Source organism: Loxodonta africana, chromosome X (assembly GCF_030014295.1).
Source record: "Loxodonta africana isolate mLoxAfr1 chromosome X, mLoxAfr1.hap2, whole genome shotgun sequence".
In the NCBI taxonomy this organism is placed as follows: domain Eukaryota; kingdom Metazoa; phylum Chordata; class Mammalia; order Proboscidea; family Elephantidae; genus Loxodonta; species Loxodonta africana.
The window spans coordinates 42,736,245-42,755,412 of NC_087369.1; the positions used below are offsets into that span (position 1 = coordinate 42,736,245).

A 19,168-nucleotide genomic window follows, 5' to 3' on the forward strand; every position below is an offset into this window, starting at 1 on the left:
GCTATGAGTTGAAAGGACTCAAAGGCAATGGGTTATTGTTGTTGTTGCTGGTTTTTGTGCTTTAATACAATCAGTTTCCTTTGGGATCCTTTGCATATTATTTTATGCATTGGAAACCTTTATTCTGAGAAGGGATCCAGACTGCTAAGTGATCTATAACACCAAAAAGTTTAAGACTTCCTGAAGCTATACCATGATGCTGCCTTCATTTTACAATTACAAATTTTGAATTAATTCTTAAGATGAATCATTATTCTACTGTTTAAATTTTAAAATTGTAGCATATTCAGGAAAACAGTTGATTGAAAATTCTACCAAACAGAATTGCAGTATGTTTCCTGCTGATTTATTTTAAGCTGCCTTCAAGTAATTCCAAGAGCTCTAAAAAAGATCAAATAAGTAATTACTCTTCATAGGACCCCCTGTGTAGTAGCAATACTCTAAATTTATGGCCGGATCAGCGCCCAGGCTTTACCAAGCTGTGAACTCTAGCCTCTGAATTGGTGATTATTTTCGTCGTTGATGGGAACATGTGGAGCAAGTCAGTAAAGAGATGACATAGGTGACAGCACTTTAAAAACTGTAAACTACTATAAAATGTTACTCATTATAAATAATCTGAGTAGGAGTTGTGGCACACATAGGGTAAGTACAAAACGTTTTTCCAGTGATTTAAAAAAATTTTTTTATTGTGCTTTAGGTGAAAATTTACAGAGCTAATTAGTTTCCCATTTGATAGTTTGTACAGAAAGTGTTCCATGACATTGGTTGCATTCCCCACAATGTGTCAGCACTCTCCTTATTTCCACTCTGGATTCCCCATTTCGTCTGGATTTTTTACCCCTTCCTGCCCTCTGATCTTTGCTTTTGGGCAAATGCTGTCATTTTGATCTTGTAAAATTGATTGTTCTAAGGGTCACGTTCTTCTCGGTTGTTATTATTTACTTAATGGCCCTGTCTATTGTTTGGCTGAAAGGTGGCCTCCAGGAATAGCTTCAGTTTCAGATCAGAAGGGTGTCTTAGGGCCATATTCTTGAGGTTTCCTCCAGTCTCTGTCAGACCAGTAAGTATAGTCTTTTTTGTGAATTTGATTTTTTGTTCTACATTTTTCTCCCGCTCTGTCTGGGACCCTCTGCTGTGATTCCAGTCAGAGTGATCAATAGTGGTAGCTGGGTACCATATAGTTCTTCTGGTCTCGAGGTCATGTAGGCGGTGGTTCACGTGGTCCATTAGTCCTTTGGACTAGCTGCTTCCCTGAGTCTTTGGTTTTCTTCCCTCTCCTTTTCTCTGGATGGGAAGAGACCTATAGTTGTATCTTAGATTGCTGCTCACAATCTTTTAAGACCCCAGATGCTACTCACCAAAGTAGGATGCAGAACATTGTCTTTATGAACTATGTTGTGCCAATTGACATAGATGTCCTCTGAGTCTACGGTTCTTTGACTTTGAGCCTAGGAAAGTCATTCCACGAGGAGCTTGGTTATTTCTAAGAAATTTCCCCAACTGTGCCCTTTGTGTGTGCTCTATTGTCTATATCAATATAAACATGGTGCCTACAATTATGTATGTAGAAATATCCACAACCAATTAGTTATCTGTCACACCTCCCCACACCTCTTTAACGTACCTGTCTACCTATGTATCTATTTGTGGATTATTATTTGTTAATACTATTTTTTTTTATAGTGATTTATTTTGAGGTGAATTGTCCTATCTTATAGCTAAATTAGTATTTGATGTCATGATTATAAAACGTTGCTTGTCTTTTCCTATTCGTCCTATCCCTTTGTTTGGCCCAAACCACAGATTCTACAAAATTTGCCCATTTATTTTCAATCTCAGCTCTCTGTCACATATAAATGAAATCTACTTCAGAAATAATATACCCATAGAGACACAGCATATTTACTTTTTTATATATCAGCTTGCTTCTGTTCAAGATAAATAGAAGTATGGTTGTTTATCTGTCATTTTTACTTTTAATTATTGGAGGACAGGAGGAATAAAATATTCAAGCAATGTCCAACTGCTTTGCTTTGCAAACTCTGAAACTAGTTGGATTTGCTTGCCAACATAATTTGTTGAGAAACATAGAGAATTATATAACTAATCCTCTTTTGTTAATAGAGAAAAAGACTTTCTTAAAATAGTTATATAATTCTGAAAAGAAAATAATGCTGAAACTTAGCAGAAAAGCAGAAGAAGCAACCCAAGGCCAATCATATGAAAACACTCCTGTTAAAACTGTACATATTTTCTTCTTGCTCTCTTAGGTTTGCTGAATTCTTGTTTACCGAGGAATTCAAGGCCGGTTCGAGAGTCCTTGAAAGTATTTACAGCTTGTATGAAGGCTTCTCCGGGACGGTGTGCTTTCTGATTGATCTGCTGCAGCCTAATCAGGCTGAATTCCCACTCTTCAGTGTGTTTGTTTAGAATGCTCCACCTTCCACTGTGGCTCTGCAGAAGGCCCCTGAGATTTCCTGAGCCTACCCCGAGGCAGTTTCCACATAAGCCACATTCAATGGGATCACAGCCATGAGCCTTAACATTGCTGCCAGGAGGAAGGGAGCAGGCAGGTGGTGGCAACTTGATACCAGACTTGAGAAAGCATGATCTGAGAACCTGAAAGATAAAGACAACACCACTTTTCTGAAGACTATAGAAATTTAGGGAATGAATGTGAAACCACAGGTCAGAGGAAAAAGGGAAAAAGAACTGATCTGTTTTTCAGTTACGATAAAAAAACAAAACAAATCTGAAATGTGGACTGTGGCAATAAAATGCCAATCCCTTTGCAGTTGGAGAGAGAATATGACCATTTATGGGTGCCCTCCACCCCTAAATTCAGAAACAAAAGTAAATTGAAAACTAAAAAGCGATTGCCCAACTAAAAACTGCCAGGAGGGATGAAGTGTCAGGTTGCTGAAGGAAGTAAAAAGAAACTCTTGGTTGTCCTAAACAGTTACTTATGGAAATTCATGGTTTTTACTGATTCATGGAGATATTTGCATATGAATATCTATTTTTCATCATTATCCTGAGCACTTTGAAGAAATTCTAACTTGGTTTAAACCCTGCAGTTGAAAGTTTCCTTAGGCCTTAGACCATCTCTTTTCCTGGTTCCTTTTTCTTTCATACAGCTCAATCAGAATAGTAAAATTCATAAAGTAGCAAATACTGTAGAAAATGTTGTTGAGTGTTTTTCTCAATTTGAAGTATGAGCTGTGCATTGTCTATTGTTAGTCGTTTTTAAATTGCCTTTATGTATGAAGTCCCTATGAAGCTATTTACTGAACTATAAACATGCTCTTGGTAAAAGTCACTCATCTCAAAGATCGGGGTAACCACTACAAAGGCCTCTCGTTTTTGTCTTTGATGGAATACTGTGACCCCTGGGACAGGCAGAGAAAGGGACTGGTGTTTGTGGAAAGAATATTGCTCAATTTTATACTATTAGATTGAGACAAGTGAGCTCCCTGGCTGATCACCTTACCTTAGAAGACACAGGGTCCACTGGAAATTGACTACAACACCCATTGAGCCAAGTTGTCACATCAAATTCAACTCTGCTGTAAACATATGGAAGCTGTAAAACTGCTTCAAGTAAACAGTGGTTTGCAGAACACTCTAGGAGCATCTATCACTTCGATACTCAGAACATAACTTCATCCCTTTCCTAGTATTCAGGCACTGGCAATTTCATATATCAGAATGAGATAGGTAATAGATATAAATGTATCCCCATGTAAAACCATGCATTTATTCTTTAGTTCAGTGGTTCCTAACTCAAACCATAGATGGACTTTGGAATGACTTGGGAAATACTATGTTGCCTGGAAATGTCTTTGTGTGTGTGTTGGTGTGGGTATGTATGAGCACATACTCATTTTTTCTGGGAAGAAGATCTTCTAGCATTCATCAAATTCTCAAAGAATTCCATGACCCAAGGAAGGTAAGAACTACCTTTGCATACTTTATGAATGTATGTTCGCATTCATCAGAAAAACCAGGACAAAATGATTTTGAAAAGCACACACCTTTTCAGATTATTGTTCCCTTTCCGTTTTCATATACTCAGACATAAACATATAAAATTGGCCTCAATCGTTTATTTTCGAGAATATTCCATTTGGGGCAACAGTACATAAATAGCAGCTTTCAGATAACTCCCAAAATTGGATTTCAGAAGTTCTTTCATGAATAGTCAAATGCCCTCTTAGAAAGTCTTTAAGTGAAATGCCTTCTACAAAGTAGTCTCTTGTTGAAATGCTGGTGATACCTGCTTTTCACCATCTAGTTTCAAATTCATCTCGTTTGATCCCTGTAAAATGAAGATAGTAACCAGACAATATACAGAGCTTTATGGAACACATGCTTTTTTTTTTTTTTATCATCCAACAACCATTTGAGGTATGTTAGGTAAATGGTCCAAAGTTTCACAGCTATTAAGGAGCAGAACTAAGATTTAAACTCAGTGTTTCACTTTCCAAGTATATCTATTTAGTATTCTAAACTAGAATCTGATGATACAGTAATAAACCAGGAAACCAGATACCTTCTGTTTCTGTTTCCTGATCCTTTCATCATTTACCCTTGATATTTACACCCTAAAGCACCAGGAAGGAGCCCTAGTGGTAAAAAAAAGTGGTACAAATGGTTAAATGCTCAGCTGCTAACTGAAACGTTGGCTTCTGAACCTACTCAGTTGCTCCATTGGAGAAAGACCTGGGGATCTGCTTCTGTAAAGATTACAGCCAAAGAAACCCTATGGAGCAGTTCTACTCTGTCACATGGAGCCGCTATGAGTTGAAATTGACTCAAAGGCACCTAACGATGACAATAACAACAAAGCAAAAGGAAATGATAATACAGCTCTCATCATATCACAGTTTCATTTCTAGGAACTGCAGAAAGACTGAATCTCCTTCCTGATCACCCACACTTTTAAGTTCTAGTTGGGTGACCATGATGTTGTGCTGAATATTGTGAAAATGCAGCCCTTTTTTGCGTCAAATCCAAGCGAAGACCATGTTTGAGTGTTGTTGTTATGAAATGACACCTCAATAAATTATAAACAAAAATAAGCTTGTTTAACTCTGAAACATGTTGAAAGTTTTCATCTTCCTAAAAGAGTAAGATTATAGGTGGGGCAAGATCCTCTTCCGTATTGTTTTCCCAAGAAGGGGGGACAAAAAAAACCCTTAAGTTTTACTATAGAAAATCATGGCATGTCACTTCTTATTTAATTAACCAACTTATTCCCTTCTATGTAGTAACATTCATTTTTGAATAGTACTTCAGCATATTGCCTCTTAAAGGCCTTGGGGGGCATTTTCACCACCACTAGTATAACGTTGCGTTTCCTGGGAGGTACAAATGGTTAATGTGCTCAGCTTCTAACCAAAAGGTTGGAGCTTCTAACCAAAAAGTTGGAGGGTCCTACGAGTCCACCCAGAGGCACCTAGGAAGAAAGTCCTGGCAATCTACTTCCAAAAAATAAGCCATTGAAAATCCTATTGAGCACAGTTCTACTCTGGCACACATGGGGTCGCCATGAGTCAGAGTTGACTCCTTCATGGCAACGGGTTAGTGTAACTTTAATATTGTTTACTATATGTGCCACAATCAATTATAAAACCTGAAGGAAAGTGGAAGGGTTTGAGACTACATTCAGAGTCTCTCAATAATGGGGAGATTGCATTATATTTTGAGAGCAGGGCGTTTTGTAAATCATTAGAACTCTATACAATTTTGTTTCATTAATGTAATTACATACTTCTCTTCTACACTCCCCTCCCCAAAGTTACACACCTATATTTTGCCCAGTCGTGATTGCAAGCAGCAGTTTTTGCTTTGTAGCTGTTCCATTTGTAACCTGATAACTGAAGAAAAGAGAGGTTTGACAGCATCTCTTCCTCTGTGTTTCTTCAGGTAATTGACTACACTATTAAGATAATAGTATTCACTTAAGAATTTGTTTCTCTTGAGAAACAAATAACAAATAGAACCGTTTCTTGGCCTATGCTAAATTGGAACTCTTCCACTGACAACTTATTTTTTTTAACTTTCTTTAGCATGCTAAGATTTTAATCAAGTTGGTATTCAGATTGTTTCGATTTTTGTAGAGAGCAAATCTTGGTAAATTTTTTTTGAACACTTTATTGTACTTTAGGTGAAAAAAAAAAGTTTACAGAAAAATTAGTTTCCCATTCAATAATTTATACACAAATTGTTTTGTGACATTGATTGCGATCCTCACAATGTGTCCCCCTTGCCATCCTCACATCCAAGGAGCACTCTGGCTGTACTTCTTCCAAGACAGAATTATTAGTTTTTCTAGCAGTCCACGGTATATTCAATATTTTTCACCAACATATGTTGTTGGGTACCATCAGGTCGGTTCCAACTCATAGCGACCCTATGTACAATAGAACGAAACACTGCCCTGTTCTTCACCATCCTCACAATCGTCGTTATGCTTGAGCCCATTGTTGCAGCCACTGTGTCAATCCATCTCATTGAAGGTCTTCCTCTTTTTTGCTGATCCTGTACTTTACCAAGCATGATGTCCTTCTCCAGGGACTGGTCCCTCCTGCTACCATGTCCAAGGTATGTGAGACGTAGTCCTGCCATCCTTGCTTCTAAGGAGCACTTAGGTTGTACTTCTTCCAAGACAGACTTGTCTGTTCTTTTGTTAGTTCATGGTATATTCAATATTCTTCTCCAACACCACAATTCAAAGGCATCAATTCTTCGGTCTTCTTTATTCATGCATATATATGCATATATATATATATGAATATACATGCTCCACATACAAATATGTATGTGAAAATATCCGCAGCCAAACCAATATATGTACATGGATGTATCCATACACTCCTTCCTACCCCTATTCAGCATACCTACCTACCTATGTATCTGCTCGTAGAATTATTGTTTGTTTTTACTGTTGTTGTTGTTTTTTTTTTTTTTTGCATTGCTCTCAGTGTCTTCCTTTGCTTTGGTCAAGATGTACTGACTTCCCCTATGTTGTGTATTACCTTTCTGCTCACCAAAGTTAACGTGTGTCTACTATTTAGTTAGTGATTTTCTCTCCATCCCCTCTCCACCTCGTAACCATCAAAGATTGTTTCTTTCTGTGTGTAAACCTTTTCTTGATTTTTTATAATAGTGGTCTCATACAGTATTTGTACTTTTGTGACTGACTTATTTCACTCAGCACAATGCCCTCCAGATTCATCCATGTTGTGACATATTTCATGGATTCACCATTATTCTTTATTGTTGTGAAGTATTCCATTGTGTGTATGTACCATAGTTTGTTTATCCATTCATCTGCTGATGGGCACTTAGGTTGTTTCCATGTTTTTGCTATTGTGAACAATGCTGCAGTGAACATGGGTGTTCATATGCCTATTTGTGTGATCGCTCTTATTTCTCTAGGATATATTCCTAGGAGTGAGAGATTGCAGGATCAAATGATATTTCTATTTCCAGCTTTTTAAAGAAGCCCCATATCGTTTTCCACAGTGGTTATACCGTTTTGCGTTCCCATCAGCAGTGTATGAGAATTCTAATCTCCCCACAACCTAGCCTGCATTTATCGTTTTTTTTTTTTTTTTTTTGATCATTGCCATTTTTGTAGGGGTGAAAAAAAATTCTTTTTTTTTCTTTAATAGCTAATGGGGGCCCTGGTGGCACAGTGGTTAAGACCTACAGCTGCTAACCAAAACTTCAGGAGTTGGAATCCACCAGCACTCCTTGGAAACCTTATGGGGCAGTTCTACTGTGTCATATAGGGTAGCTATGAGTTGGAATTGACTCGTGGCAATGGGTTTGGTTTGGTTTTTTTGGAACGGCTAATGATCGAGAGGACCTTTTCATGTATTTGTTGGCTGCCTGGATGTCTTCTTTGGGGAAGTGTCTGTTCATGTCCTTTGCCCATTTTGTGATTGGGTTGCTTATCTTTTTATTGTTGAGTTATTGATATTTTCTGTATATTTTAGAGATTAAACATTTATCAGATATGTCATTGCAAAGATTTTTTTTCTCAGCCTGTAGGTTCTCTTATTACTCTCTTGGCAAACTCTTTTTAGTGAGCATAAGTGTTTAATTTTTAGGAGGTCCCAGTTATCTAGCTTATATTCTGGAGTTTGTGCATTTTTAGTTATGCTTGATATCCTTTTATGCCACAGATTAGGGCCCCTAGCGTTTTCCCTCTGTTTTCTTTCATGATCTTTATAGTTTTATGTTTTACATTAAGGTCTTTGATCCATTTTGAATTGGCTTTTGTGTTTGGTGTGAGGTATGAATCCTGTTTCATTTTTCTGCAAGTGGATATCCAGTTTTTCCAGAACGATTTATTGAAGGGATTATCTCTTTCCCAATTAATGGAGTTTGACCCTTTGTCAAAGATCAGCTGTCCATAGTGGGATGGATTTACTTCTGGGTTCTAAATTATGTTCCATTGGTCTATGTGTCTGTTGTTGTCCCAGTACCAGGTTATTTTGACTACCGTGACTGTATAGTAGGTTCTGAGTTTGGAAAGTATGAGACCTCGTAATTTGTTCTTTTTTCTTTCAATAATGCTTTATTTATGTGGGGGTCCTTTCCTTTCCATATAAAGTTTGTGATTAGTTTTTCCATTTTGTTAAAGAAGGTTGTTGGAATTTGAATTGGGATTGCATTGTCTCTGTAGATTGTTTTGGGTAGTTCTGACATTTTCGCAATGTTAAGTCTTCCTATTCATGAGCATGGTATGTTTTTCCATTTATGAAGCTCTCTTTTGGTTTCTTGCAGTAGTGTTTTGTAGCTTTCTTTGTATATGTCCTTTATGTCCCTAGTCAGGTTTATTGCTATGTATTTTATCTAATCTTGATAATTTTAATACAAGAAATATAAGCTTGTGATTTATAACTATGTTAGGAAAACACACTATCAAAAGGAAAACCATTAGTAGTGCAAAGAGTCCTGTGTTGGCTGTCTCAAAACCTTACTCTGCCAATTCCCTGGGCCACTGTCTTCATATTATTCACTTTGCCCACCTCACAGCATTGTCATGAGGGTTTAGTGATAAAATGGACATAAAAGAACTTTGTAATGTGCAAGTCCTCTATTTTTACAAGGAATACTATATTTAAGTGGTTACTATGTGCACAGAAAGTTGTGATCAGTTATGACTTCAAATAATCATTTCAGCCAAATAGAATTTTCATATGTGGATGCAGTGTTTGGGGTAAAAACCAAGTGTACAGTTTTTACATTCTTGTACCAATCCTGACTATAGCATCTGTACCTCAGACGGTTCTGGCTGGCCAGAGCTTATTATATATGAATAGGCTGGTTCAGCTTAAGAGCTCTGTTTAATGCAACTATTTATTTTGGTTGCTGGAAATAAAGGATTACAGTGTTAGTAGTGTGAGAAATGTGACAAACAGACCAGGTCTGCAGAGCAAAAATAAATTGGGAAATCAAATAATTTTTGGCTGAGTTTGGTCTGAACTTTAATTCAGGCCTCGGAACTGCATGACATTTAATAATAGAAAATACTCTGTCGCATATAAGGCCATCTTTTGGGGACCTGGGTAATTTATTAAACATTGCTCCAAACTAATAGCTAAATGTCTCAGCCTCATATTCATCAAGGGCACATGATTTTAGCATCAACTTGGCAAGGAAAGCAGGAAAAGGAGGGTAGGAGGCTTGCTGAAGCTCAGCATCCCAGTGTGAGTTGTGGATGTACATTTACTATTGCTAAGAACCAGCCCAGTCTTATCAATGTGTTTTACTGCTTCCTGGGATCTCTGATGCTGAATCATCCTTAATTCACCAACTTCCTGTCCTCTTTCTCCTCTTTAAATTGTGCATTCTGATATGTTTTCTCCTGTGTCTGCTAAATCATGTGACCTCTTTTTCACCTGGGGGAGTGGGTTTTCTCCTTACCTCTTCCATCCAAGTTGGTTTTTAGCTAAGAGTTCCAGCCTCAATAAGGCTGGACTCCCCTCAAGACAGAAGGGCGGCCCCCAAGGTCAGCAGCAGCCCATGGGGGGGCCTATTCTGCAGTCAGATTGCACATCCAGGACAGTCTGCCAGGAGTGCAGCTGCGCATGAGAATGCAATGTAGGCATTGATCCTACTTTCCCTCCATAAAGAAAGCTGGGCATTCTATTTTAGCTCTGGGGGTTTTGAACTGCCGACCCTTTGGTTAGCATCCAAGCTCTTAACCACTACACCACCAGGGTGCCATTTTTACTGTTGTAAAAAACAAACTTGATACTGCATTAAATATTTGAGCCTCTTCCATTATCATTAATCTCATACTGGGAGTGTGGTTGCTCTCCTTGTTTTTTTTTTTGTGTGTGTGTGTGTGTTTTTAAGTGCTAATGAATTGAGACCTGATGGATGCATTTAGGATTCTTACAAATTATTTATTCGTTGTTATTTCCCTGAAGTATTTAACTGTGTCATTTCCACCTAGTCTTCTCCACAAATGGCAAAGTCTGTTCTCTGCAGAATATCCTGCAACTTCTTTTACCTTTGTGCTCCTATTTTTTTACCCCTCTGCACTAAATTTGAAAACAATATTTAAAATGAAAACCAGATCATCCATATTCTTGCTCTTGGGGGGTTTGTTGGTGAGTTGAATAGTATGGATTAAAAGAGAAGATCATCCTCTCTTCTCTCTCCCTTGTGCTCTGTGCACAACACCGAGGAAGAACAGGGAGAGGATTAGCTGTGGAGGGCTGTAAATAAACAATTTGCGAGGACTTCCTGCTTTTATCCTCTTTAGTTTTTCTTAGTTCCTATAAGAAACAGTCTGTATACAGCTGGTGTGTGTGGGTGTGTGTGGGTATGTGTGTATGTGAGAGACAGAGACAGAGAAACTAAGAGGGAGAGCCAGCATCATATATGAAATAAAATCCAGTATATTTTTATGAGATATAGCTGAGTGACAGGATATATACAAGAATGAATTGATTAATGAATGGGTCTTAATTGTGTGCTCATTGGTGTCCAATAAACTAGCACATAATTGAGAGCCCTAGTTACACCTCCAGTTGTCTATCTTAAGCATTTGTTTTCATTAAAACTTCTGCCCAATTAAAGCCTTTAGCAGCCATCTGTAGAAGATAACAGCAGTGAGTTGCACAAATAGAACAGCAACATTCAATGGAAATACAATGCAAGCCACAAATGCAAGCCACATACGTAAGTTTTCAATTTTCCAGGAGCCACATTAAAAAAGGCAAAATAAAAAATGAAATTCATTTTAATATTTTATTTTGTTGAAAGCAATATATCCAAAATTATCATTTCAATCTGTAATTAATATAAAAATATTAATGACATAGTTTGCATTTTTTTGTACTGAGGCTTCAAAACCCCGTGTGTATTTTACACTTACTGCACATTTCAAGTCGGACTAGCCACATTTCAAGTATGCAATAGCCACATGCAGGTTTAGTACTATATTGAACAGCACAGGGACAGCCCACTCTTGTTTCATAGCATTGATAAGGTCTTCCTACAGCACACATACATATAGGAGCTCTGATGGCACAGTGGTTAAAGCAGCTTGGCTGCTAACCAAAACGTTAACAGTTCAAACCCACTGGTCATTTTGCTGGAGAAAGATGTAATAGTCTGCTCCCTAAAAGATGACAGCCTTCCAAAGCCTATGGGGCAGTTCTATGAGTTGGAATTGGCTCGATGGCAATGGGTAAGAGTATACATATATGTGTGTGTACATATATATAATTTTTTTGTTATGAAAGCAAATGGAAACTGACACACTGCATGTTGTATGAGTACTGTGGTGTTTCCCAAAATGCCAAACAGAAGTACCAAGAGCTGCCCTGTGGAAAAAAAGATCTGTGATTAAATAGGTTAGGAAAGTTCCATTCTTCTAGCCCCTTTTAGAGATGTACATGGCGCATTAACATGCTCGAGTCTCTTAGAAATCTATCCTGGGTATTAAAAAAAAAACACCTGTTTGAAGTTGTTTGAGTTTTGTGTCTATAAAGTTTAGCCTCCTGATTGTCACTGTTGTCCAGCTACCACAAGAAAAAACAGAGTTAGTCTGGCATGATACATTTATGATACACTTATAATATTGGCTTTTTCTGCAGAGCAGTTTTTAACACTCCATTTCAATTAAAGATGCCAGAACAATGGTTCTTTTTTTCCAGAGTATCAATCCCCATTAATTTTTCTTGACCTCACAAAGATCCTGAGATCACTCTCTACTGCATTTTTGGGGACAAGAATTCTAGAAATTGTCACAAGTATCTCTATGTAATAAGAAAAACTTCGTGTTTCACCCTCCTTCTCCACTCTTTTTGGAGTCTGTCTCTATTTATTCTTGATATTGGGAACCACCCAAGAGTCAAGATATACATTTTTTGTTTTAGAACAACCACCTACTAAATTGAAACCAGCAGATGGCTTTCATGTCTTGCACTTGGATGTAGATCTTCAGAAAGTACCCAAATACACATCTTCCTCTTATTTTTTCAGAAATTATGAGCACTCTAAACCCATGGGGAAGAAATATCTGAATGTGTACAGATGTAAACACAGAACACCTACAGTTTCTTAACTAGAGTAATACAGTCCCTGCTGATGCTTTCTTTTTAGATGTTGTGTGGTGTTAATTTACGTGCTTTACGTGTACTGTTTTTGTAGTGTGTATAAAGTAACTATGATATAGTGTTCAGTTTAAAAAAAGATATAGACTATACTTGACTACTGTCAACCTCTAGCAAATTATCTTTCTGCAACTTGGTTTTAGTAGGGCCTGTGATGCTGCCCCTATAAGTTTTGTTTTAAGATCTGTGCATAAGTGGCAATTACCAATAAAAGCAATTCTGTGGCTGAATTTGGTCCAAGTTCACTGCAGATGTATTCAAATAAGCAGATTGATTTAAATGATGTTTTGTCTCTGTTTTTTTTAGGACTTTAGTATTTCAATATTACAGATGTCTTCTGAAGACTGCAGCAGCTGTAGAATCCCTTTGCTCTTAAAACTGTGAAGTATAACAGTAGTTTTATGTAGGCTCTCCAGGAGTAGAAGTGGAATACTCTGAGTTTGGTTTTAGAATCTGTCTGACAAGGAAGAGCAACCCATTCTCTGGAAGACTAACAGCTTTCCCACACTGAAACATCTGGGGAGCTCTGCTCAGAAGGAAAGTCTGGATTTTAATGGCACTAAATTAATAAATTAATAGCAATTAAAAAAAATGGATTTTGTAGAATCTTATTCTTAGGGGAAACACTTTGCAAAGCCATATACTGAGGGATAGTCAAGCCCCACATGTTAGTTTTGAAATGTGCATTTTCCAAGTAAACAGAATTTGCTTCACCACAAAGATGTTTTTGCACAATACATAATACTTATAAATATGTCTGTATCATTAGAGAAAAAAAAGCTCACCTTCCTAATGATACACTTCACAAGCAACAAATTAGGGCAAGACTTTAACTATTTTGGGGGGTAAAAACAAATAATCTGTCAATATACTGTACCTACTTATTCCTAATCGTACCTAGGAATGAATAAGTACTCTTATTTAAAGTACTATTGAATTTTGAAGAACTGCTCAATAAATTAGTGCTATTAATAAAATTGTACTCTTTGCAATACATTTGCCTCAGCACAAATGCAGATTTAAAAACATAAAACTATAAAAAGCAAACAATACAGCAAATAATAGAGATTAGGTATTATCACCTTAAAATCCTAATATCCATTATTACTATTAAATACAGCATCAGCTATTTATTGTATAAACTAAAAATTTTAAAGACTTGTATATAAAATTAGAGGCTTTAAAAAAATGCCTATTTACCAAAACAGGTTCTATGCCTTTTTGCTAATTATTATCTTTCTTTGGGGTCCTGGTGGTGCAGTGGTTAGGTGTGTTAGGCTGCTGACCAAAAGGTCAGCAGTTCAAATCCACCAGCCATTCCTGGGAAATCCTATGAGGCAGTTCTACTCTGTCCTCTAGGGTTGCTATAAGTTGGAATCAACTCCATGGCAGCAGGTTTGGTTGAGGCACCTTCAAGGACATATCTGTAGCAGTTAGGTCTAAATCTAGAGCAGAGCATTCTGTCAGATATATTACTATATCACAAAATGTTGTAGTACTATATTTATAGTAAAATCAAATTCTCAAGTCTTCTGGTATGTTACATGTTATTATACTAAAAAAAGCTCTCTATAAGTCTATTATATATATATAATATTTTAAAAAATAATGGATATTTCAGTCTTAGCAGAAAAGTGTAATACAATATAGGATATTAAATTGATCTTTAGTCAAAATCCATTTAGGTGTTTGACAGGGAAACTAGCAATCATAAGCTCTAAAATATGTAGTCTCAAGGACAAAATGACAAATGATAATACGTAGAGGATGTTCACTGGGGGCAATGTAGCTGGTGTGCAGAAGGATAAACTTGCAAATGCTCTTCAGATTTTAGCTTTTATTATTGATCGTTCCTGCAGGGGGAAGTACTAGAGTCAATCATGTTGGTTCCCCTTCACGTAGGGGGTTTGCTGTATGGCATAATGAAATTTATTTAGAAGCAAGACTGAGAAGCTTGGAGATGCACCTTACTGTTTTTAAAACTGCTGTTACAATGTTCTAAACACTGTGATCTTTCCAAATGTGCTTTCTGTATTAGTTTTGTACTGTAGAAAATGATTCCCCATAAACTGGACTTTACAGTACTTAATACGATGTTATTTATTGGCTTACCCCTCCCACACACACATTTAAGGACAGTCCACTTATTAATATAAAACCTGTGATAATCCTTTGCCTTAAAATAAAACCTAATGCTAAATATTGAATGTGTTCTAATGAATAATTCTAAGATCCTAATTAATTTCCCCTTTGAAGCTTACTGCAGAGTCAAATAAAATATTACACAAAATGTTCTGTGGAGCGTTGCTGCTGATTCTGTATTTGTGACCCTGTGTGTATCCTGATCCAGGACATGGTGGCCTGCTGGGTTCTATAAATAGGCATTAGTAATCCTTTTAGAGAAAAGGCCTGGTATCTCTCAGCTGTCAGCTGAATCCTCCCGAAATCCTTATAAATAGATTTTCCCATGCCACACAAGAACCCCGCCCCCAAAAAACCCTTTATGTTCTTTCCCTCCACATTTTTTTGTCTTGATTCCTACTGAATCTTCACAATCTACTTGTGTTTACATCATTTTCCTAAATAGAAAAATGCCAGAGATGGCTAAAGATTGATGGATTCACCCAATTTCAGCAGGGAAGGGGATCTTGTGAAGTCTAATTCCTTTATGGACACAGGTTAGAACCTGAGTTTTAGAGAGATTTAGTGTCTTGATCAAGTTCTGAAGGGCAGGGGTGGGTCCATAAGGTGGTCACCACTTCAGTGGGTGAAAATGGGTTGTGTTATTGGGGTTGGCACACACTAGCAAGCAGAGGTATGCCTTGGGCTAGACAACTGCTTCCTTATAAGGCTCTGGTCTTTGCCCTGTCTGAGTTACTCACAGTTACACATTTTGTAGGCAGTTTTTCTAGTAGGAAGGCGTTGGCTCCTAGAGATTACCTCTGATGGTCTTTCACTACTGGAAGCAACAATTCAGACAACTGTATTTGGAAAATGAAAGGGCATGCTTGTATGACACAGTGAAAAAGTTAAATCCTTCCCATCTTTGTGGTGGGTGCCTGCCAATGCACCAGCACTTTGAAAAGCATCTGTGTGGTCTGGTTGTTTTGAAAGGACTGGAAACGCTGGTCCTCTGAAAAATCAGGCTTTTCCCAGGCCCAGAAAATAGAGACTGGACTGAAAAGGCATCCAGACCGCAATTCTGGGCCTTGTTTGGTGCAGGTTTACAACGGGATGTGAACGTTTTTTTCAAAGAGGGGACCAAGGGACTCTAGGACCCAGAGGCTGCTCGGGGAGCCAGCAGGGCCCACTGGATAATTTTGGGCTCCAAACGCGAGCTGTCGCGGGGCGCGGGTTCGCGGCCTGACCGGGGACTGTCGCCACAGAGACGCTGCGGGCGCTCCAACGCGCGGGCGGTGCACTGAGCGCGTGGGCGTGTCCCGGCGGAGCCGCGCTCTCGCCCCACCCCAGCCCAGTCGCTCGCCCCGGGCCCAGCTGCAGCGTCCAGGCCCGCCGGCGGGCCCCCGTGCCCTCGGCGGGCGACGCAGGTCGGGGACGGGCATGCCGGGGGGCCCCTCGGGCCGCCGCCGCCGCCGCTGCGTCCGCCGCTGGTGCGCGCCGCTGACGAGCGGAGATGAAATTCCCGGGCTCGGTACTGGCGTCTGTGTTCCTGTTCGTGGCCGAGACGACGGTGGCACTGTACCTGAGCAGCACTTACCGCTCGGCCGGGGACCGCATGTGGCAGGCGCTGACGCTGCTTTTCTCGCTGCTGCCCTGTGCGCTCGTGCAGCTCACGCTCCTCTTCGTGCACCGCGACCTCAGCCGCGACAGGCCGCTCGTGCTGCTGCTGCACCTGCTGCAACTCGGGCCCCTCTTCAGGTGTGTGCGGAACCCCAGCCTCTGCCTTCCACCTGCGCTCCCGGGGGTGGGAGGGCATGGGGGGTGGGAGCGCCTGTGTATGGGGGGAGGAACTCGGCCTCTGGTAGGGACAGGTGGCTGGACGAGGGTCTGGGCCCATGGCCGGCCCGCCGCGCTCCCCAGCCCCGCCATGCCGGCCCGAGAAAGCAGCAGAGTCCTGGGATAATGGTAAGATAGCTGAGGCATACTGCACCATATGAAACTGCCAATCTTCAACTGAATTTTACCAACCCAAACGGCAATTTCATGTGCTGCCACACGCTTTCTCTGCAGTCAGGTGGGCTCTGGCAGGATTTGTTTATGTCGTCACAAACCCTTGGGAAGTGTGTTTTGAGTCACCGCTACAGCCAAAGTGTACAGGTTATTTGATTATTTTCTTTATCAAACACATGGCACTTACCGTGTGCCAGGCACTGTTCTAGTTCCTTAATTTATTTAGTTCTCATACAGAACTCTAGAAATCAACGCATCATTCTTGTCTTCTGGTGTTTTTAATGAATATTATGGGATGGGGAACCATATGGGCTGGTAGAAATGTCGTCTGGCCCTGCTTGGCTTATAAACATGGTCATTAAAGATCCTACACGACGTGCCATGAAGACAAAAATCTGCTGTGTGTTGAGTAAAGAAAAACTACTCTTGACATCTCTGGAAATTAATTTACATTAGAAAGCAAGTACAAATATATGGTAATGAAGTGGGCTTTTGTTTATCTAAGGACCTTGAAGAGAGTTTAAAATGTGTTTTTGTATCTTTCTATGGGAAAAGCAAAACAAAGGATATGTGTCTAGATCAGAAATAATTTTATAATACTGAACTTTAGCCATGGGTGACAGAGGAATTTGAAGAGATAGAAAGGGCAGAGACACACCTCAGCTGTCAGAAAATTCAGCTAGCCAGGAATTTTTACTACAAGGAAATCCCCCTCTCTCTCACACATACACACACACAAATATGCAAAGTCTAGCAGCAAGATAGATTTTACAAAGCCCTATCACAAAAATTTTACACTTAATTATTAAAGACAGCCATCCCTGCTGGCACTCAGAATATATAGACTTGTAGTTTACACACAAAACCAAACCAAACCCTTTGCCATAGAGTCGATTCCGACTCATAGTGAACCTATAGGACAGAGTAGAAGTGCCCCATAGAGTTTCCAAGGAGCGCCTGGTGGATTTGAACTGCTGACCTTTTGTTTAGCAGCCATAGCACTTAGCCACTACACCACCAGGCTTTCCAGTTTATATATAGTCATGACAAACTTGGTGAACAAGTTTCTCAGCCTCCAGAAGCCACAGAATCCTGGAAAGACAGAGAAACCAGTACATTGGCAGGAGTGAGAAGTTGACACTGGAGTCTTGATAGCCAGGGAAGAGTAATGGGGGTGGAGAGGGAGGAAAGGGAGAGTATAGAGGTTAAAAAGCCATGCAACCCAAAACCGTTTAGTGCCAGAAGAGCTAACGCTCCCTAGCTGAGCAAGCCCTCTGGTCCTGATTATATTCCAGCTCAGTAAAATAACTGTGATCTGACTTTCAGAAAGACACTTATCATTTCTTAATCTCAATTTCCTCATCTGTGAACACAAACACCGATGTTCATGATGTTTAAGTGAGGTTACAGTAAAAACGGAACTGACATTTCTCAAGTGCTTCTTGCACTAGGTGGTTTGGCAGGTACTTATATGGCCCAGTTCACTGAATCCTCACCATGAGGTAGATGTAATTGTCCCCATATTATAGATGAGGAAAATGAGGCCTCAGATCACATTCACACAGCTTCTTAGAAATGGAGTTGGGTTAATTATGCTTCTTGTGCTCTGTGTAAGAAGGCAGAGGAGAGTGCAGTACATTTTATCAATAGTTCCACGTTAAATTAAGAAGTTGGATCATCTCAGAAAAATTAGAAAATAAAATAGAATAAACACAACCTAAATGGTTTTGTTTAAATGGTCATCCAAGTAAATTATAATACCCTATCATTGTTGCCATTTAAAATATATAGCAATACTAAGAGTAACCAGAGACAAAGCTGACAATATAACATTGTGTATAAAAATGAGATGGAAAATATAAACCTGATCTCAAAGAAATATACTAAGATGTTATAAGCAGTTATTTCTGGATGGTGAGGTTATGTATTATTTTAAGTTTCACCTAAAAATATGGAAGTATATAATTTTTCTTTAGCCATATTTTTTTTCTGTTATTTTTCACTTTAACTTTATTAAAGAAAGAAAAAGATTGGTGCTTTTAAGAGACAATTTCTCAGCTATATAGAAAGTTTCAACACTATAAAAAGACCTATTTCCAGAAGGTTCTGAATGGCTCATTGGCTGTCCCAGGGGGGAAAAACAAAACAAAACAAATCATAAAAAAACAAAGCAACAAATAACCCCCTTCCATTAACAAAGAGTCATTTTAATACAGCTGGTTTATTTCAAGGAAATATTGGGCTCATGGTCATAGAGCCGACATATACAAAATGTGGTTTTAAGCTTCTTAGCTCCCAGATAAAAAGAAAAGCAATTTGATGTATATTAGCATGACTTAAGTCTTACTGGAAGTTCTTCCTGCTGACTATTTGATTCTCTTTTAACT

At 39.0% G+C, this 19,168-nt stretch overlaps 2 protein-coding genes across 2 annotated transcripts in view; both read left to right on the top strand.

Moving 5' to 3' along the window:
• Positions 1-2,433, top strand: part of LANCL3 (LanC like family member 3) — a 128,696-nt gene extending 126,263 nt beyond the window's left edge. The window contains exon 5 of the mRNA XM_003422163.3: positions 2,274-2,433. Within this exon, the coding sequence (XP_003422211.1) occupies positions 2,274-2,433 (160 nt within the window). The remainder of the gene's footprint in view (positions 1-2,273) is intronic.
• Positions 2,434-16,242: 13,809 nt separating this feature from the next.
• The window catches only part of XK (X-linked Kx blood group antigen, Kell and VPS13A binding protein), a 50,834-nt gene continuing 47,908 nt past the window's right edge, over positions 16,243-19,168 (top strand). The window contains exon 1 of the mRNA XM_003422168.3: positions 16,243-16,529. Coding sequence (XP_003422216.2) covers positions 16,285-16,529 — 245 coding nt within the window. The 5' untranslated portion in view covers positions 16,243-16,284. The remainder of the gene's footprint in view (positions 16,530-19,168) is intronic.